Here is a 27,344-nt window from a genome sequence, read left to right as displayed (position 1 = left end):
AAATTAGACGGAGCCATGGAGACGGGGACGCCAGCGCAGGGAAGGTGAGTGAATAACTTCTGTATGGCTCATATTTAATGCACGATGTATATTACAAAGTGCATTAATATGGCCATACAGAAGTGTATAACCCCACTTGCTTTCGCGAGACAACCCCTTTAAGGAGTATTGAGTGCAGAATAATGGGGAAAACACAATTGGTTACATTTGCACAGAGCCACAATATAACAAAATGTAAAAAAAAATTAAAGGATCTGAAGACTTTCCGAATGCCTTGTAAATCACAAGCTGGCCGTGTAGTTTAGCTCATCGCACCAGTCATCCACAAGAAATACAAAAACCAAGTAATTCGTTCGATCATTTTATTAGTAATTAAATGGTAACATTTAATCTGTACTGAAAGCATTCAGAAAAGTGAACACTGAAAATAAAGCGGGCTGCTGGGATGAAGTCGCCTCGTTAGACTATCTACATGCTTCCGTTTGAGGCTTTTTTTGCCTTCTTTGTCTATTTAAATTAAAGTTTTCATCTCCTCGTTTACCTGTAAAGATATTAATTGTTCTGCTCTCCATTCATAAATAAAAACCAAAAAACTACGCTAAACACAGAAAACGTACTCGTCCTATGCTTCGTATCAGGGAAAGCTTGCAATTTACACCTAAGAAAATTCTTCAAAAATTTACATTTCCAACCAAGAGTAAAGCAAATTTATTTTTTATTCGTTTTTAACCCATGAATGGTGTGCATAATCATCACACTCCATGTATAGCAAAAATAATTTTATTTATAATTTACAGTCAGGTGAAAATCATACAATACCTCTTTTTCCATAAGATTTTACAATCTGCACACATTTACAGAATCGTTCACACATGAAACTGTGCAGGCAGCATAAGAAAAAAGTCAAATACAAAAATGTATTCAGTAACCAAATAGTTAAACCAGGGCCCCGCCCCAGTTCTACGTTCGTCTCTTTTTGTAAATGGCAGATATAGATTTCTCTCTCCGTCTGTAAAAGGTGCAAATCTAAACCGGATCGTTGGATTCTGCTTTGATCTCCGTTAACAGAGGTATGGATTCGGCGCAGTGACTGGCTGCGTCCTCGGCCGGCTCCTCCTTTACTTTGACTGCACTGTCGGAAGTGTCTGCCACTTCCTCTTTAACAAGTCTTAACATGGCATTCAGTGGGTTTTCTAGTAGTGTTTTACTAGGGGATGGAGTGCAGTCTAAAAAGGAGGAGGTCTGGAAAAAAAAAAAAAGAGGGGGACACAAGTCAATACAGAGAAGTACAAACCTCTGATGATATAATCCTATACATTTCTTAGCCGCCTTAGAAGACCAGTTTTAATCCTTCCCCCAAAGATTTGTTACCAGGGGGCGCTGTTCAGAGAAGGGCTAATTAAAAAGCAGGAATTCCACAAGTTACCTTTATGACGGTTTACTGTTGAAAGGAAAGTTACTGTGAAAAAGCAAATGTTACTCACAAGACTCAATACACGGTTTATGGCATAAAGACGCCACGATACGGTACTTACATTTTTATAATCTTCATAACAGGATGGATGGAAAATCTGAGAAAGTGGAACAAAAAGGTACACGTTGGTAATGAGGAAGAAAAAGGGACAAAACCACACTACAATAGTGATTTCCCATAATATATCGTCATAATTTTACAGATAAGGAGGCTCCCAACTTCCCCCCAATAAAACAGGGTCATCATTATTGTGGGAAAAGCCCTTTAAAAGGGGCTGTCAAGAGAGGAAATACCCACCCTGTCCGGTAGCGCCGGTACCTCCGCTTTCATCACCAGGGAACATGGTATGGCCCCGTCCGTTGCCCATCACATCATCACAGGCGATTAGCTGTCCGGCTCACCAATTACCAAGCCAGCCCCCTTCTCTGTTGATGCAGAGAGAGAAGAGCCCGACTGTAACCCTCCCCGTGATGATGGGACTGGGAAAACTGGGTGAAAAGCAGAGGTCCTGACACCACTAGACCAGGTAAGTATTTATCCAACTCCCTCTCGGTTCCAACACTGGGTCACATGGTATGGCCTCTGCAGTTGAACGTCAAGTAATCATGAGGGCTTGTTTTTTGTAGGACAAGTTCTCTTTTTCAAAAGCATACCATTTTGAAAGAAGAGAAAAAATTTCAAAGTGAGGTGAAGAGGGGGGAAAAAAAAAAAAAAAAAAAATGAAAAAAAAACACAAAAGAAACCCCTGCAATTTTGCCATTTCTGGGCAGTGAGGTTTTATAGCATTCAGGGTCAGTAGGAGTAAAACAATCACATCCATATTTTCTAATGTTCCAAAAAATCAATAAATAAATAAAAACAATAAATAAATCCTTTGTCATCTTTAAACCACCCCCACACACAGAGCGGCCCCGGATCTTTCATGTGCAGACCGGAGCCGGCAGCCGGGGAGTGACATTTCTAGAGCATGCCGCAATGTGATTTCGAGCGGCAGTCTGCATAGGATTGCGTATCGTAATGCAATCCTATGCAGGCGTGTACGGACGGAAATTCTGCGGGAAATCCCGCCGCGGAATTTCTGCCTGTGTGCAGGGGGCCTAATTCAGTATACTGCAATGCGAGAAGTACTTTTTACAGGCATCATTTTAAGCCCTACTTTATACACATCCATGGCTCACCCGGGCTGCCATAGTCACTGAGCAACCACCTGCAATCTTGTTGTGGAAAGGGGTGGGCATTTAGAAAACAGAGGTAGTTCTGTCTCTTTTGGGCCATTTATATACTGCTGTACATCTAAAGGGTTAATGGCTGGGATCAGAGTTCTCCAGTACAGCTGACACATGGAGCAGGCTCAGCTCTTGAGCTTGTTCCATTCACAGACTGTAGAGGGGAAAGTAGTTGAAGCTCCCCCTAAGTAGTAAGACTAAGGCCAGAATGGCCAGTTATTGGTATGACGACGGAATCACGACAGCCCAGAGAATACCAGCTCCACTGTGGGAGGGTCTAACAGTAATCAAAGTAGAAAAATTTGGTAATGGCCCGAGCTAGCAATTCTAAACACTTAAGGTGAATGTAGTAAGTCTAACTTCTGTTTGAAACCTACAAAGGGGGCTCATTTTAAGGATAACTGACCGCTTCCTCAGCTTAGCTGTGGGGCACACTGAACAATGTATAAATGGTCCAGACAAGTGGTTCCCCAGGTAAACTGAGGAAGGGGTCATTTATCCTTAAAACACGTCCTTTTGCTGCGTTTCTTATAAAAGAAATTGGGATTTATTACATTTGCCTTTAAGTGTTTGAACTTGGAATCCCACGCAGTTACCAGATTTTTCTTCCCTACATGCCCCATCCAGACACGCTGTACTCACGATATGCCCTTATATAAAAGTAAGGTCGTAATACAACACATCAGCAATACAGGCCTGCTGTAGATGCACTTGGACTGTCCATGTCTTACCTTTTCATTGACACGCATGGCGTTCTTTAGATGCCACTCCTCCTCTTCCTCATCCCAATACTGTTCAAACTGCTCTTTACAAATGTCGCAAATCTATGCCGAAACAAAACAACATTTTAGCTGCTGTAAACCAAGTCAGGCGGTCACATGATAATACAGGATCAGCACCATGCAGTACCTCGTCGGCCCCGGCAGGTCCGGCCGGCACGCTCTGGAACTCCTTCTCTTTCGCGGCCTCCTGAGTTTTTAATATAACTTCCTCATGGACTTTTTCAAAGAACTGGCTCTTGGCTCTCTCCTCCAAGTCAGCAATTTCCTCAAATTCTATCCAATCCTATGAAAAAAAGGAGGACAAAAAAAAAACAAAAAAAAAAAACACACTTCCAGTTAATAGATATTCTTAACAAAACCATACAGAAGTGAATTCTTTGTACCTACACATTTCATGAACAAGGAGTCTAAGCATAAAACCTGTTCGCAGCTTATACTTGGTCTCCCATGTGATTAGTCCTCTGCAGTCCCTTCAAGTAACTTACTTTTAGGCTGTAGTACCATCTGCGGTGGGTTATTTTCCTGCTGACGTCCTTCTCCGTTCTGTTTTGTCGGTAATGCCAGTCCAAGTGATCTGCATAGACATCAGTCTGAGATTTGGTAAACCTCATCCCACACGAGTAGCACTGGATGCCAGTGTACAAACGGGTTATCACGCTCTCATAGCGCCTAAAGGGAGATGACCGCAATAATTAGAAGCTATACAGAACACAAGCTTTTACTTGCTGCCAATGTCTGAAAAACTTTTGCTTACTGTTTCAGATCCTCCATAGTAAAGCCAGTGACGTCGGGAACATCCTGATCCTCTGAAGGCTCGTCCTCTTCCTCTTCATGTGTAGATTGAGTAGAGGTCTCTGTTGCTTCTATAAAACAATGATATCAGACCATAAAAGTCCATTCCAATGGAGTCTGCCATAGTGGCACCTGTTCAGGCTGATGGTGGCACACGGCTACTTTAAAGGGCTCGTCTAGGGCGGTTACTATATGAAATGTTCAGATGCGTTAATAATCCCAACAGTACTTGCCTGTCCTCAGCCCTGGCAGCTGACACTGCCTGCCAATCAGAGGCTGCAGCATCAATACCCGTTCTCCTGGCATCAGCGCTCATATCCTAGGTGCCATGACAACAGGAGGTCAGAACTGTGACACAGCAGCCTCTGATTGGCAGGCAGAGGTCACCTGACTTCCGCAGTTAACACAAACAAGAGTGGATCACTGGGCTGTAGAGCTGGATTGCAAAGGCTGACAGGTGAGTACTGCTAGTTGTTATTTTAACACATCTGCACCCTTAAAATTTCAAATAATAATCGTACAATCCCTTTAAATGTTGAATTGGTGAAATTTTGATGTGGAATTTCTAACAGAATTAAGCCATTTACAATTGCGCCTCAGTCTGCACGGAGCCATGTGGATTTGATGCAGAACTGAATGTGTCCTGCGGGCACTGCACCCCTTCCTGCGTCAGCAGTGCGTGTCCAAGGTGTTGCACACCATGCATTGGGAGGATTTCAGATTTAAGCCTCAGACAGACATACATAGTGGAATCACATTATTAGGACCACCTCCCGCTTTCGATGTCAGCAGGTGGGTGGCTTTGTGGGTATATAAGGTGTGTGATAGGCCGTCTGCTCACATATCACTGATTGCTGTCAGAGATAAAAGGGGCGATTCATCAGAGTTGCAAAGCGAGACGATTCTTGGTTTTAGGGCCAAGGGTGGCAGTAGTTCTCAAACAGCGCGGTTTGTGAACTGTTCGCGCGCTGCTGCGGTGAAAGCGTATCGTAAACGAACAAATGGCACCATTGGATATAACTAATGTGGAAACTGCAGAGCACCATGTGCCGATGAAAGGTGACCGTCTGTTACAAAGGTGCGCAAGGGCCGACCGGTACACTACAGGTAAACCGCTCACCATGAAAAAGGAAGTGACTACAAGGTGTCAAATAGTTCAGCAAATCTACTACATATGGGGCTCCGAAGCAGACAGTTTGTCACGGCTCCTATGCTAACAAGGGTGCATCAGAAGAAAAAACTTCAATTTGCAAAGCAGTATCAAGATTGGACCACCGCTAATTGGCAAAGGGTGGCCTTATCCAATGAGTCATGGTTATGCTTCATCAAATAGACGGATGTTGGCGCGTCAGGGGAAAAAACATCAGAACAAACACCCTGCAACCATTGCTGGAACACCACAAGCCGGTGGCAGCGTTATGGTCTGGGGAGGTTGTTCGTGGGGCTCTCGGGCCGCTCATCCATGTGGAAGACTCTCTGAACCAATTTGGTTGTAAATCCATCCTTGTAGATCACACATGCCACACGGTAAAAAATAAAAATCCGACAGTTGTTGGAAGAGCAATGGAGCATCCGTGAGACCACTTCGATCATAGTGTTCGCTGTATGGATCCTCCCCCACGTACCCTCCAGCAACCGTGGGAGGCAGTCAGCATGGCTCCAGATACCCGAGACTACCTACCAGGACCTTATAGAGTCACCCCCAATCAGTTTAACTGCTGACCATGCGGCACACGGCGGTTACTCTGGATATTAATTGGTGGTCATAATAATGCGATTCGACTATGTTTAATGGATGTCATGTGGTAGCAGCCATCATCCATAGCCTGCCATTGTATAACAAACAAAACAGTATACATTTTTCTTACTGTATGCAATTACATGGAATAGCCGGCTGCTGCAGTACAACCCTGAGAGAGAAGACCCTAATGGATGCCAAATTGTGTGAATGAGGTTCTATGGTAGGTTTCCTGGCATGCACAGTGAATGCATGTTGCACTGGTGATGTGAAAGGAGCCCAATGAGATTTACTTACGAGATGAAGCACTTTCAGTCTGAGACAGTTTAAGGATTCCTGTGGACAGCAGCTTGGAGAACAGCTCATTAACATCCAGTTGACCCAAGTGATTTTCTGGATTTGAAAACATAGCGCCTGCAAAATAGACAAAAAAAAAAATGTATATAGACAAACCGTAATAAGGCCACTGATTTATTCATGTGCGCTGAATGCGGTCACATAGCATTACAAGTGGAGATTAACGGACAGGTCTTATGAGGATGCACAAGTGTAGAGGGGTTAGTCACTGTTCACATCTGTGCTGAACATGGACATTTGACTATAAAAATGGCATAAAGGAAAACTTATTTTTTCCATCAAAACCAGACACCTCGGCAGAAGAAGACAGACTCCATTATCCCCCTAACGACAGCTAATACGCCTTTTGACGGCCTGTATCGGCAGTCTATGTATGAAGAGAGATCGTGTGGCGATCTCCCTCCATGCACCGCTGGCGTTGGCTGTTTCGTACAACTGACACCCGGCTGCAACAGCTCCAATCGACCGCACGGCTGATTAGAGCGGCTAACCCTTTAAATGCCCTGAACAGTGTTAGAGGTTCCCGTACTGGCGGCAGAAAATAACTTAAAATAATTAAATATCTCTGAAAAAAAATAGTAGTACAGCAAAAAAAAAAACAAAAAAAAAAACTGACCCATAGAATAAAGTTATGTCATTTTTTTTGCAGTTTGTGCGTCATAGAAACAAAATGCACTGAAAGATGGCGAAATTCCATTTTTTCACTTAGAATTTTTTTTTAAAGTTTTTCAGCACACCAAATAGTACCATTGCAGCTCATATAGCTGTGTTGATGGATAAATAAAGGCGTTACGATTTTTTAAAAGGAGAGGGGGAAGGAAACAAAAAAAAAAAAGCTTGGTCACTAGGGAGTTCTAAATTATTAGGGGTACACTGGCACCGTGCCCACCACACAACAAATCCAGTACAACATAGACTTCATCTGGGAAAGGCTGATGCCACAGCTCAACTGCTAACGTCACGTTCTGCTGTAAAGACACTCGCACCAAGTCTGGGGTAACGTAACGTACCTGGCTGGTTTTGTGCAAATACTCCAGTGTTCGGCATTTGTGCGGAGGGCAGAGGTTCCTGGGGGAAAGGTGCTGGCTGAGCCATATTGTCCATAGGCTGAAACTAGAAGATAGGAGAACAGCAAGAGTTAAACTTGGCACTTTACTTCTAACATTTACAGAAAGCCTGTAGGTTTAGCACCCAAGTGAAGATCCTGGGAACTACTGACCACTGTACAATCACAGGCAGTTTACTACTTGGATGTGTTTGTAGAAAGCACTACGGGTTACAGTCGTAGTGTTCTTAGTAGATGTAGTCCCCCTACTGTCTATGCTGCATTTAACTCCTTCCCACCCAAGGAAGTATAGGCATGTCCTGGATGGGAAGGGGTTCATGTAAAATGCCAACCATAGGTCGTATGGATGGCACGGGCTCAGCTGAGGTCGTGCCATCCGCAGTGAGGAGCCAGCTGTGACCGGCAGCCAGCGTCCCGCTGTAATGACAGGGAACAGCAAGAACACAGACCCCGTTAACGGTTTACATGTCATCATCAATGTTGATCGTGGCATATACGGAGTAAGCTTCGTTTGATGCCATAGCCCCTCCACTGTGAAATTGCAGAGTCGATGGGTTGCCATGGCTTTTAGTGCAAAATACTACTACACTGCTGTACTGCAGTGTATTATCTGAAAGATCATAAAATCGCAGGTCACAAGTCCCCTACAGGGCCATGAAAAAAATGTTAGGGCTCATGCACACAACTGATTTAGCCACATATTACACACACGGAGGAATCAATGAAAGTACATGGATTTTTTTGATCCGTACGTGTGTAGATACGCGCATGAAAAAAATAGCAGCATGCTCTATTACGCAGCGTGAGAACAAAACAGTCACTACACATGATGGCGTGTGAGAGATGCTGTCAATCATAGGGCACTCAATGCCATACGCGCCGATAGCCCTCACACTAACCAGTAAAACGCTGGGCACCCACAGTGTTTTATGCAGACGGTCGTGTGAACGAGCCCTTCAATTTTTTTTTTCTGCACTTTGTTCCAAATTTTTATTTTTTTAAAAAAAAAGGAATTTAAAGAGGTGTTTAGCCTCATCGCATCCATAAACACCTGCTAAGAAATGGAAGAGATTGTTTTGGTATGGTAATTGCACCAACCCGCGGGTTAGATGTCATTTACACTGAACACTATAAAACAGACTTGATGTCAGTGGGCAGTTTATGGGACGTCACATGCCGACTGCGGAGACCCCGAGTGGGACGAACCGTTAGCAACGAATAGGAGCTCTTTATTATACTTCCAGACTGGACCCCTTTGGGAAAACTTCTCAGATAAATCCCCTTTAAAGGGTTAAAGTCCCACTAGGTTTAAGATCTGTGCTTTGAGTCACTGAAGCCAAGACCACAGCTGACTGCTTGTTACAATGTATCACTGCGGGTAAGAATCTAGAGTCCAGGACAGAAATTTGTGCTGCTTAGTGCAAAAACAGATCTAAGGCATAAAAGTTACCCCTGGTGCCCTTATATCATCTTTATTTTTCTCCTAGGACAGATATTTATCCCAGGCTCACATTCATTTATTGTTATTTTGCCAACCACTCCTGAACATTAAAGGAGTTCTCTTGGACTTTACGATTGATAGCCCATCGTTAGGACAAACCATCAAATAGCAGATTAGGGGGTCCTGACTCTAGCACCGCCACCAATCAGCTGATTCACGAGGCAGAGTGCTTGTGTCAAGGTATGTCCAAAATGCTGTAGCCACTTCAAATCAGCAGATTTTGTCTTAGTCTTGCTACAGGTCTCCAGATTGAACCCCAGCATTCCCGATGTGGTCTCACCAGCGCTCTATACAGCGGGATCACAATAGCTTTCTTTCTACTGGTTATACATCTAGCTATGAAGCAGAGCATCCAACTCACTTTCCCTCCTGCCTCAAATAAGAACCTCTAAATCCTTCTCTGAAGTCCTGGCTATAGGGCCTTTTACATGATCGTATGATTGTGGCATAAGGCGGTTTGTAAGAATGGGTATATTTAGGGAAAGATTTCAACCTCTAGATGTAAAAAGGCTTCAATTCATGGCCAGCAAGCACAGATCTTGTTGGTTTAACATCTTCATTTTACAATAAATTAGCTTTATTTACATAAACACTCAATTAACAGGGTTAGCCCACGAAATTAAGCCATCCCATATTCACAGGATAAAGGCCCATTTACACGCAACGACTATCGCTCAAAATTGGTTAAAACGATGGCATATAAGCAATAATCCTTGCGTCTAAATGCTACCATTGTGCACTTTTCGGTCTGAACAACAATTTTTAGGAGAGTTTAAAAACAATCGTTCAGACTACATGCTGTGTTCTCCACGGGAGCTAGAGATAACATTGTATTCTCTCTGGGAGCGAGTTTGTGCGGGGATGAGTAGAGCATAGTTTGCCCGATTTTAGTCCAGTCTAAATGAAAGATAATCTTTCAAACAATTGAAAGTTTTAGCGATCCTTTTGCATAAAGTACTAATAGGCACTAATGTCCATTAGTACTTTATCAGCCTCCGGGAGCGGCTTGCAGAACTCAGAAGGTGGTCTGAGCTCTGCAATCAGCTCCATTGTTCTGGCACGGGCTGCAAAGCGAATACAATGTGATCTCTGGCTCCTGTGGAGAACACAGCGTGGCGGCAGAACCTGTGGATAGGGAATAACTTGCCGAGATGGGAACGACCCTTTATTCCTGTGAGACAACTCACAAGTTCAGGTGCCACCAGGAATTGAGCAGAGACCCATGTATGGTTGCAAACAAGTCAACGGCATCATGTACAGGCGCCCGGAGGCCAAAAAGTTATGACATCCTACCATAAGAGTATTCTTGCCATCTATTAGTTTCCCATATTACACATATAAATACTATACAAATTACAACAGATTTCTTGACATTCTGTAAAAACATTCATTTACCTGTGGATTTGGCTGCAGATTTCCAACAGGCATATTAAAGTGCTGAAATCCAGGTCCTTGTTTGTTATCCTCAAAGTAAGGTCCAGATGGGCGGGGAAGTTGGTTAGGAAAGCCCTGCACTCCAGGGGCAGTTGGACCAGAGAATCCTGGGCCCTGTGGCATATCAAACCTTTGATCGGGTCTCTGAAATTGCCCAGGAAACACATTTTGATGCTCAAATGGTACAGTCTGTCCGAAGGGTGGAACATTTTGTCCAATGGGTGGAGGATTTAGGTTGTCAAAGCGTGGTCCTGGGTGCACAATAGGCCCATCAAATCGTGGCTGCTGATTTGGACCATCAAATCGTTGAGGCATCATTCCATCAAACCGTGGCTGCATTTGCACTGGTCCATCAAATCTTGGCGGGGTCTGGTGTCCAGGTGGACCGTCAAACCTTTGACATGGCTGTCCAGGCATAACATCATATCTTGGCATGTGAGGCGGCTGGTTGTCAAATCTATGTACTTGTGGATTTTCAAACCTTGGTACGTTCTGCCCCATTGGTCCATCAAATCGCATTAACGGTTGAGGACCAGGATCAAACCTTGCACCTGGAGGTCCGTCAAATCTTTGACCCAGTGGTCCATCAAACCTAGGACCGGGAGGTCCATCAAATCTTGGACCAGGAGGTCCATCAAATCTTGGACCTAGAGCTGTGTCAAACCTTGGACCACGTGGCTTATCAAAGTGCATAGAGCCCATAGGTTGCCCAGCCATTGTGTCAAATTGCATTGGTTGTTCGAACCTCATAGGTGTGCATTGTGGATTGTCAAACCTCTGCTGTAGTAGTGGTCTGGGTGGACCGTCAAATCTCTGAGGTCCTAATCCACCATCAAACCTCTGTGGTCCTTCAAACTTTTGTGGATTTTCAAATCTTTGATGGCCGTTGAAATTTTGCGGGCCGGATTCGTTTTCAAACCTTTGTGGACCTAACCCGCCATCAAATCTTGGACCCCCTATTGGCTGCATACCATCAAATTGTGATGACACCCCTCCAGGCTGACCAGGGGCACCATCAAACCTTTGAGCACCCATATGCCTATTTGGTGGTCCTTCAAATCTCTGCTGACCTAAAGGTGCGCCTGGTAGGACTTCCATCCTTTGGTTATTGATTGGTTGATTAGTAAGAATTTGATTCTGTCCTTCAAATCTCTGAATGGGTTGGTTACCGGGTTGCCCAGTCATTTTCTCAAATCTCGGGGCATCAACTAAATCATTTCTAACAGTATCAAAAAGGGAATCACCTCGCTGACCTGATGAGCCTTCAAACAATGCGCAGGATTTTGTGGGAGATTCCACTTTTGGATTCACCATGTTGGCAGCATCATCAAATCCTTTACCACCATCTCCTCTGACAGGTAATAGTGCTGGGGTATCGAGCAATGGTCGTCTTTCCTCACATAAGCCAACGTGTTGCAGGTTATCCTTTCCAATGAGCCCTTTATCATCTACAAAGGGTGGATCAGGTTCACTATATCTGGATCGGTTGTGGGGATACGGTTCATCGTATGCCGACCTCTTGTCTTCTCTTAAGCCTTTATGGAGAAAAATAAAGTGCAATGAGGACAAAATGGAAAATTACAAACAAAACATGTCAAAGAAGAGCTAAAAAGACAGTCATATCATCAAGAGATGTTGGGTGAACGCTGGTGGAGGCACAACTACCGCGAAAACAGAGAATTAGGTATATTGAATTTCTGCTCCTACTTTGCAATGATATCCAGGGACAGTACAGACACACAAATTGGCAAACTCCTTCAAAAACTGGTGGGCGCATCTGACACTGCGATGGGCTATATGGGCCCTCTAAGGCCTTGTTCACACAGCAGAGCCAGTGTCCAATTCCACCACAGATCTGAATCAATCTGCAACTCATCTCCAGATTTGCCCATCCATTTGCTGGGGTTTCGCATGCGGATTAGCTCTTTCAATGACATTAATCCACGTGTGGATTTCCCGATGCAAATTCCACATCAAAAAGATACGTCGAACAGCAGATGTACAGCTGGCCAATAGGGACAAACTATCACAGCAGCATTGTAGATCCATAGCTGCAATTCTCAACCCGTGAGTGCCAATTGACATGCTTGTTAATCAGCGTTCATTTACAGCAGCCTGAAAACCGGCCCATGTAAAAGGAAGGACCCTTAGTCAACAGTGTAGAATGTCAAAAGTGGAATTGTAATAGAAAGAAACCTACCTTTAGAAAGTTCTCTCTCATCATCGAGTCTCCTGTGACCATCATGGACCAGATCATCCTGATGGGGTCTCATTCCTGGTGACAAACTATTTTTGATTAAATCCTCAAGTTGACTCTCTCTTCCGTCAAAGTCCATTTCATCCATATCCATGAAGCTGCCTTCTTCCATGAAAGGCTGAACCTGCGTCCTCCTCAGCTTGGCTTTATGCTGGTAATAATTCAACTCCGCATTAGAAAGGAGAGGCTTCTTTCGCCCGTCACTTTTGGGGTCGTCTGTGGGACTGTCATAAGCACCATAACGCCGTTTCTCTTCTTGGTACTGAAACAGCTGTTGAATTTGATGAGCCACGACGAGGAATTCATCCTGAGTGATTTCACCCGAGGTCAGACGGTCATTCGCCTGCAATAATGAACCGTTAAGAACTTTGATACAGAATAGATTAGCCCTCAGCCACTCGTACAAGTTACAGGCATTTGACGGATCAGAACAAGTTTATGAAAACCCCTTTAGTGTAATATTAAAAAATGTTCAGTGGTTTAGGAGAATTCTGTCTTCTACAAGCTCCCATATGAAACCCGGCACGACTAACTTGTTCTCCCATAAACTGTTCCCAAAAGTGAGCCTTTCACAGCGGAGATCAGAACGCCCGCATCCATGTGCCTCCCACCAGGGATTGCGGAAAAAGCAGAGCTGGCTTACGTCATTTCCATTATTCCAATAGAAGTGAATGGGAGTTACGGAAACTGGGTAATACAATGGGCTATGGTGTATCTGCAGCTTCCAAGATATAGCTCACAATACCGTTTCTATACCTTGGAAGCTGTGGACAAACCGAAGCCCACTGTGCTACCCAGTTTCCAAAATGGCCACTCACTTCTATGGGAGTTACAAAAACAGAGTCAAGACACCTGTCTTGACTACGTAATACAACCCACCCATGGGTGCAACATACAGGAAGGAGAAGTATCTCGGGTGGGTGTCAGATAGAAATAGTCGCTTTAAAATTCAATTCTTTTACACTTTCAGGGTAGCTGAAAGTAAAATTTGTGCAGATTTTCTGTAGACCTTCTCTACGCGCTTACAAAAAAAAATAAAATCACATGCATAAATGGATGAATATACCCAAGTTGTAAGGCAAAAAAAAAATTGCCTAGACAAAAAAACCCAAAAAACACTATATTTGACACAACATACGCCTTTTTGGGCAATTTGTCAAAATTTGAGCGTATTTTACTCTGCAAATCTCCTCCGATTTCCCCATTGAGGGTACAGTGAATAGGAATATTCACTAAAGACTCAGCAGCAGAAGCAGCGCTTACCTTTTTAAGCAATTCACTCTTGCTTGCAGTTATTAATTCCTTAGGGATTTGTAGGTTGGCATCTACGCTGAGCCACGGCTGTTGCTTTGGTGTCCGAGGCGAGAGGATGCCTTTGTTGGGCCAGTTCTCTCGATGTCTTGCATGAGGGGTTCTGTTTCCCTGATGGTGATCTCCGCTTGGTGGGCTGCAACAAAGATACAGATTAATTTAAGAGGACCAGTCAAGACTTTCAGCTACAGGTTCAATTAGGGTACAGCGTACAATACTTACGTTTTGTTTTCTTCCCAGCCGGGCCGCCATCTTTTGCTGGTCTTTGACTCTTGCCAGTTCTCCAAGTTTTCCTTTGGCTCAGAGTTGGACCTCATGGATGTCTGACTTGCAGGATCCTGTTGCCTTTCTTCTGAGCTCCTCTTCTGCCTCCTGTTGCTGCGGGCATCTAACTTAGGGATTCTTTTACTTCGCTCATCTCGTGTACCTGGTGGAAACTCTTCTGAATGAGATGGTTTCCCGCCAGGCTGGCGCACCTTGCCGATCTTTAGGAGTGAAGGAATTGGGGACAGGCTCCTCTGCCTTCTTTTGGTTGGCGATCTCCGGTCTCGCCTCTTGGGTGACAGCACTGGTGATCGAGTCTTTGGGGAACGCGATCGTGATCTCTTTCGACCAGGGGCTCTGCTTGATTTTGCCGCTTGCTTATCAGCGTCGTTTCCAGTAGGCTCACTTTTTTGCATGCCGTTTGCCATCTTGCTCCTGTTTCCAGATTGGCGATGTTCTGAAGATTTATGATCCTCCTTTTTCTCCGTACTTCGTCTTTTTTCCTTCATTTCCTCAGGTTTGTCATCGACTTTATCGCGGAGGTGCTTGCGTAGTCTTGGATCTCGTTTACTTACATCGGAGTCTCTTGCAGAATCAGAAACTGAGGACTTTGTGTCCTTTGCATGAGGTACCTTCGCTTTCATAGGAGAAGGGGACTTCGATTTACTTTTATGGTCTGTGTGCGCAGGCTCCTTTTTAGGCAATTTATCACTTGTTTTGGCCTTTTCATGTCGTGTCGAGGAGCTTACTTTCTCGATAGCTACAGGTTTCACAGGTTTGGGCTCAGGCGGATGCAGGTTAGCTTTGACTTCCTTTTTCGATCCCTGATCCTTCGAATGTGTTGAATGTTGACTCCCTCTATTAAGTCGAGGGTCTCTGGTTGGCACTGCAGGTTTGTCAACTGGAGGCACCAATACCCTTTCCTTTGTATTTTGAGTCGAGTTAGGTAGTAAAGCCTTCTGCGGCACACGAGGAACCTCTGGCAAAACTTGAGGCTTTACAGGTACTGACGTAGAACTTGAACTGCTTGCCTAGATATAAGAAAAGGGAACATTTGTATGCTTGCATCAGCAGATTACAGTCTAGAGGTTCAAATTGCCAACAACATACTGATAAATATATAAGTGCATGCAGCCATCAGGTTTTTACAATGCAGTCTACAGTGCCGCTAATAAGATTTCCTTATTGCCAATCAGTTTTTCGATCCGTGCCCGGTACCTTTACAATCTGCTTTTGAAGTTTCCCGGGTTTGTATTAAAAATAGTTGAGAAGTTATACATCTCCCTCAGAGCCGCCCCTATTCTTGGTTGGCATGCATACAGATTTCTCTTCACTGTAATCCCACACAGGTGCCATAGAATGGGAGAGTTGGAAAGGACCTCCAGGGTCATCGGGTCCTCCAGGGTCATCGGGTCCAACCCCCTGCTCAGTGCAGGATTTACTAAATCATCCCAGATATTTGTCCAGCCTTTGTACATTTCCATTGAAGGAGTATACACCACCTCCCGTAGTAACCTGCTTCACTCATCATAGCATGCTGTGAATGCGCCTTAAGTCTAGTTACTCCTCGGACGCGGTGGAAGTAACGATCCTCAAGGCGCATACACAGTACGTCGCTAAAGTTACAGCTAGTAAAGGAGAGCTGAGGTGCGCAGGCAGGGATTGATATAGCATCAGCTTAGTAGAATACAGTGAAGGAAAACTTCAAAAAGGTACCGGGGCACGGAGTACAAAACTAAAACACGATAAGGAAATCGCATTATTGCAGCTTTTCACGATTTCAACATCCTACAAGAGGGGACAGAAAAGTGTGGAGATCTCCGTTTGCATCAGGATGCTGTGAACAGCCCTCCGAGATGACTGAAGTCTACAGCGATGTGCAGCCAAGTGTCACACGGAACCCAAATAAATCCGTGCATAGACATTTCCACTGAATGGAGACAAACGTGCGTCTATACTGGAATTAACCCCTCACTTACCAGTTGGGCTTTTGTTTGCTCTAATTCCAGTTCGAGCTTCTTTTGTTGCAGTTCTAACAACTGTTTCTGCTTCAGCAGCAATTGCTGCCTTATTATCTGCTCTTGGGAAAGCACAGGCTTTTGTGGCTCAGCATTAGCAGGTTGGGCACGCGGTACCGATTTTGGCGCTGAGGCGGCACTTGTAGGGGCTTCTTCCGGCTATTGAAAGAGGGGAAAAAAACTGGTTTTAAAATGTTTATTTTGCTATAAGTGTTGGCTCTTTACTGCTGAGGGAAAGCAAAAACTACGACAACAACATAAATGCATTTCTGGTACTTACTTTGTTAAGGAATTTCGGGTTGACATGGATACTGGGAGAATTTATATTGGGAGGTAAGGGTTTGACGGGCCATGCCGGGTCCAGCTGATTGACCCGGACATCAAGTGCAAACAGTTTTTTGGAGGGAAATATTTCATCCCACGTGGTCCGTAACTTATACAAACTTTTCCTAGTGTTTTCATCCACCTGGAAGAGAGAAACATTCTGTGTATTGACTGTGTACTGGATAGATGAAGATTTACTCTCTGCGTCACACTTTGTACACAAATAGTGGTTCATATACTTTACTTACTGTAGCTTTACAGGGGAGAACACTAGAAACCTAAATGAATATATTAAGCAACAGCCAAAAGCTTCGTCTCTTAGTACAAAATAGGTAATGTTGTAATTTGCTTTCCAGTTACTTGAACAGATGATCCCATAAATACAGCCGGACAACCAGAAGTATACAAATAAGTCCCGGCATCTTCCCATCAGCTTTGTGACTCGCAGTCAAGCCGAGTGTAGAAAGCTGAAGGTTCTCCGATGCCCCGCTGTATTGTGGGACCGCTGCTCCAGCAAACCCAAAAACACGAGAAAAATAAATCCCTAATAAACTGTAGGAAGCATTTACAGTGTGTTCTTGTACAGGTAATACATGAGTTTCCCGCTCTTGCCATTATGACACAGCCCGCTCCCCCCTCGGACATGGCTACATGCAGACATGAAGTGAAGCTTGGGTGAAATGGAACAACTTTCCATAACTATCTCCTGGGCTTGAATGGATATGAGGGAGAGCAGGGATGGTCGATGGCCAGGTGTACAGAGGCTGCAGATGACCCCCTAAAATATAAAAATGGGGTTTTCCATGCAAATATCCTGAGGATAGGTTATCAGTAGTTAATCGCCGGGGTCTGCTAAGGACTCACAGGCATTAGCCTATTGTCCAGGTCAGTGTGGCATGGCCAGAAGTAGTCATTGAGGACAGAGGAGGATGCGACAGACGGCTTCACTCACACTGAAACCAATGGGATCCTTGCCTCCTATTTCACTTCTGGCCCCATTGCACTGACAGCGGGCTGGGTGATCAGATTATCACTGGGGGTCCCTGGCGATCAACTAGATGACTTATCCTGAGGATAGGTCATCAATAGTAGGTGCCTGGAAAACCCCTTGAAAAGGGAGTCTGTCAGTTGTTTGCCAGCTCTATGTAAGGGCCAGTGAAGAGAAGAGCTTTGGATGCAGTTACCATCTACACCGGTGATAAAATTCCTTTGTTCCACAACGTGGCAGCACCAGTGCCCCCTCTGTGGCATTCGAAATCCAACTACAGCTGTCAGCCCAATGGGGAGCAGCTTGCTGGATGGCACTTTGGGAATGAGGATTGTGCAGATCCTCTGCACCACAGAAAAAAAGGCCATTTCATCCCTGGCGCAGGCAGTAACAGCATTCAGAGGTACAATTACACCCTACATATAGCCGTCAGCAAAACGGCTGTAAAGAGGGCCTGTCCTAGTCAATACTTGTAGCCAGATCCAATGTCGTCTGAGCAGCTTCTCTCCTGACTGTTGTGCCGTTTCTCTGTTACTGAAAACTGTATAGAAAGCTGGGTGTAAGGCTGCAAGCACACAGCAGAGCCGGATTCCGCATTCTGGCCCTGGCAGCAGCGGCATCCGCGCGTACCTGCGTTCTTGAATCTTCATCTGTACTGCGGATGGTCCGCACAACTCGCCATCGGACATGCGCCGTACAGATTTTCTGCAGAAGCCGCGGCCCGGACAGATTCCATTGACTTCAATGGAAGCCGTCCGTGCGGACACCGCAGGAATAGGAAGCATCCTGTGATTTTTCATCCGTGAGCGGAAAGCGCAGCCGGTTTCCGCTCATGTGCGTGAAGAATCACTTTCCATAGCACACTATAGGCAGTATTTGCTGCGGCATGCGGAGGCGATGGCCCACTCCAGATTCCACAATTCAAATCCACCCGTGTGCAGCCGGCCTTACCGTGCCCCGCACACCGTGTCTACTCAGTAATGTAACTGTAACCTACAGCAGGGAACACATCCTATTAACATGAATGGAAAGACCAAGGATCTCTCTATAAACCTTTCCTGGAGGAATAACAGAGGAACAGCACAACAGAGAGCCCCACAAGGTAGTGACCGTCAGGCCGATTACAGCGATAGGTCTGCTGTGTGGATCTCTGCAGTAGTTCAGGAGAAACTTACATAAGTAGCAGCCAGTCCTCAATATTCATGAGCCGCAGGCTAGCCACGCCCACCCCGTCCTCCAGCCAATGTAGCTCTCTATATATAGGAATACACAGCAGTTAATCAGTGGCTGGAGGGCCGGGTGGGTGGGACTACTTCCTGTGCTGCTACTGAATGTAAGTTTCTCCCAAACTACAGCCCAGATTCACACAGAAGACAGATCACTGATCAGTGACAGGCGCTGCCTTGTGCTGCTTTCAGAGAGGGGTGCAAAGAGGTGGCAACAGAGTCTCAAACATCTAAAGAGAAGGGATAGGCCCTCTTTAAATAGTATACATGATTATACCACAAAAATCACTGAGCACCTATCCTTCGGGTAGGTGGTAAATGATCAAAGCCAGCTGCTGGGGCTCCCCTTAATCACGAGATCAGGGGCCAGTGAGTCAGCCCGGTATATGGTGTCACGGTCACTTCTACGGGGCGCAGAACAGCAGCATATCCGTAGACCGTGAATGAAGTAGTGGTTATACATATGCACCATCGCTCCATCTGACTCGAGGGTACACCCGTCTCAAGATCGTGGGAGGTCCCAGTGCTCAGATAGGCAATAATGCTTTTCATGGGATGATCTCCTTCGTCTCGGCACCACCATTGTCCATGGGCCATAGACAGGAGTGGTGCCGATCCTGGGAGGTGCATCATCATCATCATACCCCTTCAACATGTAGCAATTACATCTCAAATCATAGACGTGCAGAAATATATTAGAAGTCATAAAAGCTACAGAACGGTAGAGATTTGTCGTCCCGGTCCTTCGGGCACCAAACCCTACAGCTCTGTAGACCTTGTGCCATCGGGCCGCGGGTACGCAGCACCTAGGCCAAGAGTAAAGCTTTCAGTACAGTGAACATGAGAAAGAATAATGAATCTATACCTTTTCAAACACATTAACAAACGTGGATACTATGTTTTTAGCAAACGCTGCGAGATAGTCTCTTCCGACATTTTTAACAATGGAGTCCATAAGATACATGACTGGCAGCTTCTCTGTGCTAGAGGCCTAAATAAAAGAAAACTGGTAAGTTTAGTAGGACACGAACCGTCGCCCCACGTCAGCTCCCATCCGTATACAAACCAAGGATTAGATTTACGTTACGTCCCATACAACAACGCTGGATTACAGTAAAGGATACCAGTACGGTTAGTGTTCCCATCACGGCATCACAGGCTCTAAGACATCCAATTTTTTTTTATTTTACAGTTCAACCACCAAGCAGCGTTTGCTTCCGAAGTCCGCAGCCGGCCGGCGTCGCTCCCGGTGCTCACTGGTATTAAGCACACGTCCATCTGGCAACTGCTGAAGATACATTTAGTGACATCTTCCAGATCACAGTCCAGATATTGACTCATCCAATGTGACTTGTGAAATGTGTCACCTGTGTACACAGGCCGACCTCAGATCCGCGGCTCCCAGACATGTGTCACCTGTTCCACTCAGTCACATTAGGTGCTTAGCTGGTTCCTCCGGTTGTCCCCGCTCCACCAGTCCAGTCCACAGCTTTATATGTGTCCGTGTCGTGTAGTGCGTGTTGTGACCAGCCACCCATCAGAGAGGAAAGTAGACTGAATGGGACCTTAAAGGGAACCTGTCATCACCCTTCAGAAACTACTATAGTGATCAAAGGGGAGGGAGCGGGGAGCCTGGGGGGAGATAGGGTTAAACCTCGCTGGGCGCCCTGTCCCCGTGAAGTTCTCGCGCACCACGTGACCCTTGTCAGCCGGCTGTGTGCATGCAGTCTCCCATTCATCTGTGGCAGAGCGTGCGCACACACCCAGCTGACAAGGGTCACGTGTGCGCGCCAACTTCACGGGGACACGGTGCAGGAACAGGACGCCCAGCGAGTATGAAGGGCATCCCCCAGACTCCCTCACCTTCGATCCCTATAGTAGTTTATGGGGCTGAAAGGTGATGGCAGGTTCCCTTTAAAGATGTTGTCCAGGATTAGGGAAACAAGGCCGCTTACAAAAACACAGCATCACCCCTGTCCACAGGCTGCGTGTGGTATTGCAGCTCAGCCCCATTGAAGTGAATGGTGACTACAGTACCCCCCACGACCTGTGGACAGGGGGGGCACTGTTTTTGCAAGGATTACAAAAACCTGGTTGCTTTCTGCAAAAAACACCACAATACCCGTCCACAGGTTGTGTGTGGCACTGCAGCCACCATTCACTCCAATAGGGCTGAGCCGCAGTACCACACACAGCCTGTGGATGGGTGTGGGGCTGTTTTCTGCAAGTGTTTCTAATCCTAGACAACGCCTTGAAAGGTCTTTCGAGCCGCATGGCTGCAAGTAACCCTGGTCTCCCCTGGATAGGTCCTGTCACCATATATTCCCACATCTGAACGGATCCATGAGAGACCAGGCGACAGCCAGCAAAAACCGAGCGACAATTAGTGCATCCGTTACTCGTTAACCCGTCCTCTGTAGCAGGAGAGACAATCTATGAAAAGACACATGGTGGCCGGCCCATACCGGCCGGTAGCCCGCCACCCTCAGGAGGGCGCACCCAAACATGTGAGATAACAAGGATGTAAAGACCCCCACCCACCATCATCACCTCGCCCCGGCCCACCCGCCCCGCTGGTAGCAGGTCTCTGGTGCAATATTGTGAATGGAACACAAACCATACAATAAAAAACAATGGTAAAGAAAAAAGACAAATACATATTTTATACATTTTATTTGGAGTTTGCAGCATACCAGTCACACACGGTAAAGCCATTTATTAAATAATATAGGTGAACTAATACTCGACATGTGGTTAAAGCATGTGGGGTGGGGGAAGGGTGGCAGCGGAGTACAAGCTGCAACGTGACCGTGCTACAGCAGTCACCGACTACACATCATACATCACCGGCAGGTAACCCAATACACGTCACATGGTACAATCACATTATATAATATACCTAGGCTCAGGGCGGGGGACTGCTGGTCACATGATACAGGAGCCGCCCTGCACCAACGGCTCACTTTAATTAAAGGGTCTGAAGAAACCATCATTGTATAAAGAAAAGCTCTTAACTTCAATGTGTGATTCTGCTTGCTGTCAGTGAATAGTAACATTGTCATTCACACGGCGCACACATTCCCTGTAACAATGGATGATAAAGGACATACAGCGATTTTTCTTTCACGTGGACCTCGTAGGTTATCGGGGGGCCGTGTGCGGTGGGCTCCTAGGCAGGACATGTGAGCGGGCCCTTAGAGTCTTTTGTGTGAACTCCAACTCTAAAACCCACGTTTAAATGTGCGCTAACACGGTTTTTACCGCGGATCCACAAGCGGTTTTAACTATCAATGGACAAGATCCACATGCAGAACTTCGGTGTGGAGAACCACGTTTCCGCGAGCTTCTGAGGCAAGTACACAATACCTCTTGATGTAGAGACGTGATATTCAGCATCAGAATGGCGCGCAGACCTTGCCCGTTGATGGAGCGATCAGAAAGACGCAGATTTTGAAACAAAACTTTCTGCATGAATTCCACCTCTGAAACCGCGGTGACTTCGGCCGTGTGAACAGACCCCAAGGCTGCCTGTCTACGGGCGTTGCGAAATCCGTTGCGGGAGCCGGCAGATGGATCTCAGCGGTCAGCCTATCTGACAGATAGGCTGACCGCGGAGAATCATGGCAATTCGCAGCATGATGCGAATTGCAGGACGCGAGTGGAGAAATCACAATGTTTCTCTGCTCGTGGACACGGGCCAAGGCCAAGAAACATACAGACTGCGCCCGAGCTCACACCTTATGAGTCTGTCGGGATTAAATGGTCTAATGCTAGAAGGGCCCCCTGCCCATGTAATGTATATGAGGGGCCACACTTTGGGAGCTGATCTTTTTATACACCAGACACCAAGTCTGGACAATCCCCGGCTGGGGATACATCTACAGAGCGGAGGCCCGTATTAAGACGCATCGCACAGCGGATCTAATCCCTTTAACGAGGCGAAGAGTCATGTGACCCGTTTGCTTCCGTCTCTTCTGGCGTACAGGACAGCAGACGTCACATGCAGCATGTCAAAGCCGGTCACATGCAGTGACGGTCGCACCTTTGGACTCTGTTCGCCTCCTAGGAGTCAGCTGACCCGCTGCGGAATACGTGGGAACAGTCTCCGTGGTCTCAAACATAACCTTTGGGGGAAAGCAGAGTGCTACAACATGTGAGCCGGCCTAGAGACCCCCGAACAAGAGGATGTTGGCCAAAAGAAGGATCGAGGGATGTTGCATTTCAAGGTCTGATTGTTTCCTGGGAGATAATCCTCCGCCAGAGCCGTCTGATTGCAGCTTACCTCCCTAATGGCTGTTGGATGAACGATCACTAGGCCAACAGTTGTCAGGTGTTTGGGGGCTTCACAACGGAGCGGCCGCAGGGCCGTCTACACGGCATACAATAGGGCTGGGCTCCCACAGGACGGAAATCACGCAGAAATTTCCCACCGAGATTTCCGCAGACTCAAAACCTGTGGCATGTCGCCGCGTGTTTTGGAGCGGTTCGGCCGCCGACATTCGCTGGCCAAATAGAGAGGAGTGAGGCGGCCGCAACAGAAAAGAATAGAGAGGAGTGAGGCGGCCGCAACAGAAAAGAATAGAGAGGAGTGAGGCGGCCGCAACAGAAAAGAATAGAGAGGAGTGAGGCGGCCGCAACAGAAAAGAAGAATTGACATGCTGCGGCTGTCAGTTCTGAAACACATCGCCGGTTCCGCCCGGCTTTGACGTGACGCATTGTTCGCCCTGTGTGAACGATGGCCAATCACGGGATTAGGATCTGCGGGCGGATTTGTCGCACAGAAATCCTGCGGCAAATCCGTCCCATGTCAACCCAGCCTCAAAGCAAACAGTTTCTCAGTAAACAAATCTGTCCTCATTCAATGACAGCAAGCAGAGATACTGATATATATATATATTTTTTTTTATCATGTGACCCTTCTATAGATTCAGTCGCTGAGGCCGAGCGGAGTGACGTTTATTCTTATGTAACAAATTTTTGGTTATGCTCGTTTATTACTGTTTTTTTTGGCATATCTGAACACTGGACAACCCCTTTTATCAATTACAGAACTGGACATCCCCTTTAAGGGCTCGTCCCACGAATAGAAGTTACCCCTTGGGAAATTTCCCTGCAGATAGGTGGGGTCTGACCACAGGGACCCCAACAGTCCAGGTAACAGGGCCGTGGCCCTTCCAGGTATGGAGACCGTGTGGTCACACCTGCGCACTGTTGCTCCTTTCAATCCAACGGGGGCGCCACAGAGGAGCGCTGGAACGTCGCTTTCTCCAGCAGCCCCACTGGACTGAGCAGCGCAGCAGTACATATTCCTGGACGGACCAGAACCCCGTTCTCCGGATCAGTGGGGCCCCAGCGGTCACATGTGTACAGCGGTCACATTCTATTGGTAGGACAAGCCCTTTAAGCGTTTACTATAAAAGGGATCTTTCTAAAGCAGCTTTGGGACCTACTGGTGTCCGACCGGTGGAGGACCGCAGCCCGATAGAACACAAGTCACTGGCCGTCGGTGGAGACCTGTGACCGGCTGAGAAGTCACATGACCACTGAGGTCGCTACCGGACAGCTACTCTATGTCACCCCCTACGGAGGCTTTTTGGGACTTCACTAGGAATGGTCTTCCCTCAGGACGGTCAGCGGTAGTTCATATTGGGCTTGCTACAGCACTGACCATAGTAGGTATTGCACTGAACTCAGCGGAAGCTGTGCCTGCAATACCAGCTCGGGCCACTACACCACAGACAGCGCTATCTGCTGCCAGCAACGACAGCAGGCCTGATATCAGCTGATGGCTGGAATCCGGAATACTGGACCCCGCTGAGCAACAACTGATGACCCGTCTTGAGGGTGGCGGCGAAGACAACCCTGAGGCCTCGTTCGCACAGGCCGTACACGCTCTGACATGGGCTACATTTTTCTTATGCGGATTTGATAGCAGAACTGACCATTTGTCGCAGAGCCGCCCTCAGATTTAGCCCGTCGGCGGGGCGAATACACCCGCGACAGATCCCGCACCGCTAGTCTTCGCTATAAGCCACATGTGGAGCCCCTCCCCCCCCCGCGAGCCGTCACAGAATCCATACTATTCTAAAATTACACGGACTTCGCCACAAAATGCGTAGCGATCTCCGCCGTGTAAACGAGGCCTCAAGTTGTAGCGCCCCCTCCCCCCCATCTCACCGGGGGCATCGGAAATGGCAGAGTACAACCGCAACCCCCCACCTGCGTCATATCTTGGCACGACCCCTTTAAGGCCTCCCTCCGGCCCGCGACCGCCCCGCCGAGCTCCGAGCGCGTTTACCGCCGCGGCGCATCTATATTTACCGCATTTCCCCGTGAACCAAAACGGGGGGAAAAAAGTCAATAAGGCGAGCGAAACCGGTGGGCACAACGCACGGAAACGTTACGCCAAAACCAGATGCCGGCGCACGTTTACGGTTTTTATTTTTAAGCGCCCGTAGATTTAACGGACAATTTAGATCAGTGAATACGGACCAAACTTTCTATAAGCACCACACGGGCGCCAACTGAACCCAGCAGATCCGTCAGGAGGAGGCGGCTGCCCTGCTGCGAATGTGCCAAGAGCCGGCATCAGACGCCTGGTAACGGGCGCTACAACCGCGGGCGTCCATCTTTACCTCCGTATTTTACTTTCTACAGCGCAAATACGGATCCGCATTTGCGCAATAAAATAGAAATACAGAAGCAAAAAAAAAGGTCTCGCCGCGTTCTACAAAACGGACGTGGAATATTCTGGAACAGACCCGCAGATTAACACGAGAGCCGGGAACACGGACCAGACGCAGAGGCCATATACACGCGGCGACTAATTAGTGAGCCCCCCCGCACTGCCAGCACTACATCCTAACGGTCGGCCCACCGGACGGACACTCCCCTACAGCCACTATGGGGCAGACCACCCGCTCGGGGGGCCCTCAATGACCACCTGGTCAGCTGACCTACTTGATCCGCCATGTTGGCAGCCAGGGTGACCCTGACAGCTCTCTATAGGGGCCTGCTGTCCTATAGGGGAAGGGAGCTGTATATACAGCAAGGCAAGATGGCGGCCGGCGCGGAGAGAACGAGGCCGGGCGCCATATTGGAGGGGGAGGGGGACACAGAAGAGAAGAAAATGCTGATGTCATAAAAACCTTAGCGATTTGCGCTTCGATAAGAGTGACGATGTCCCGGGCGAACTGCACGTTCTCCTCGGCGAGGATGGTCAGCATGTTGATGTGCGGCTTGCTGTTGAACGTCAGGTCTTCCAGGGAGGACTGGTAATCCCGGCACGCGTCCTCTCGGGCTTCAACGGACGCCATTGTGGAGAGCGAGGCGGACGAGGGAAAGGAGGAAACGGTGAGGCGGTATCACAGCATGGCTGGCCGTTAGGACCTCGGCTTCTCCCCTCCGTGACTGACGACGTCTTCTGACAAGATGGCGCCTGCCACCGCCAGAAAAACTACACCAGGAGAGGTCGGGAGCCGCCGTGACGTCAGCCCTTACATCGAGGCTTCTCATTGGCTGGAATAAAAGTTGCGCAACGAATGGGCAGGCGGCGAAACTGTCCCGGGTCACGCCCACTGCTCGCAGCGTGAGGCGTTCAGGCGGAGGCGGGTTTTGATTGGTTGCTAGGAAAGGCTTATTTTGCATGGCAACCGCTGTGAGGGCAGAGACACGGCGCGCGTAATAAGCCATAGAAACGTGTAATAATGTGTGGAATCTGCCGTATATCAGGCTGCTGCCATGTAATATCTCCTTCTTCTCCCATATATTACCTGCCCCCACTCCCATATATCTCCCCCTACTCCAATATATCTCCCCCTACTCCCATTTATCTCCCACACACTCCCATATAATATCCCCCCACTCCCATATATCTCCCCCTACTCCCAATTATCTTCCCCCACTCCCAGATATCTCCCCCTACTCCAATATAATATCTCCCCTACGCCCATATATTCCCCACTCCTATATAATATCTCCCCCTACTCCAATATAATATCTGCCCTTACTCCCATATAATATCTCCCCCTACTCCCATATAATATATCCCCCCACTCCCATATATCTTCCCCCTACTCCAATATAATATCTGCCCCTACTCCCAAAGAACATCTCTCCCTACTCCCATATGATATCTCCCCCTTCTCCAATATATCTTTCCCCACTCCCATATAATATCTCCCCCTACTCCCATGTAATATCTCCCCCTACTCCCATTTACTTCCCCCCACTCCCATATATTTTCCCCCACTCCTATATATCTTCCCCCTACTCCCATATAATATCTCCCCCTACTCCCATATATCTCACCCCCACTTCCATATAATATCTCACCCCCACTTCCATATATCTCCTCCCGGTCCTATATAATATCTCCTCCTACTCCCATATAACTTCCGCCCACTCCCATATAATATCTTCCCTAACTCCAATATCTCCCCTCCACTCCCATATAATATCTTCCCCTACTTCCATATAATATCTTCTCCCACAACCATATAATATCTTCCTCTACTCCCATTTATCTCTCCCCCACTCACATATATTTCCTCCTACTCCCATATAATATCTACTCCTACTCCCATG

The 27,344-nt window shown here is 47.0% G+C and overlaps 1 protein-coding gene across 1 annotated transcript; it reads right to left on the bottom strand.

Moving 5' to 3' along the window:
* Positions 1 to 348: 348 nt before the first annotated feature.
* PCF11 (PCF11 cleavage and polyadenylation factor subunit) lies at positions 349 to 26,209 on the bottom strand. Its single transcript, XM_066588158.1, has 16 exons — positions 25,907 to 26,209; positions 19,624 to 19,749; positions 16,501 to 16,686; positions 16,182 to 16,379; positions 14,161 to 15,233; positions 13,891 to 14,074; positions 12,571 to 12,970; positions 10,332 to 11,905; positions 7,380 to 7,482; positions 6,310 to 6,426; positions 4,237 to 4,345; positions 3,968 to 4,151; positions 3,610 to 3,765; positions 3,432 to 3,524; positions 1,536 to 1,571; positions 349 to 1,242 (listed from the first exon to the last, which is right to left on the bottom strand). The coding sequence occupies exons 1-16, from the start codon at positions 26,072 to 26,074 to the stop codon at positions 1,027 to 1,029; spliced, it is 4,923 nt and encodes a 1,640-aa protein (XP_066444255.1). The 5' UTR covers positions 26,075 to 26,209; the 3' UTR covers positions 349 to 1,026.
* Positions 26,210 to 27,344: the final 1,135 nt, after the last annotated feature.

The sequence above is a fragment of the Eleutherodactylus coqui genome, chromosome 1, assembly GCF_035609145.1.
Source record: "Eleutherodactylus coqui strain aEleCoq1 chromosome 1, aEleCoq1.hap1, whole genome shotgun sequence".
Classification (NCBI taxonomy): Eukaryota; Metazoa; Chordata; class Amphibia; order Anura; family Eleutherodactylidae; genus Eleutherodactylus; species Eleutherodactylus coqui.
Note: the sequence above shows the minus strand (reverse complement) of the source record. Positions and strands in the feature narration are given on the sequence as shown.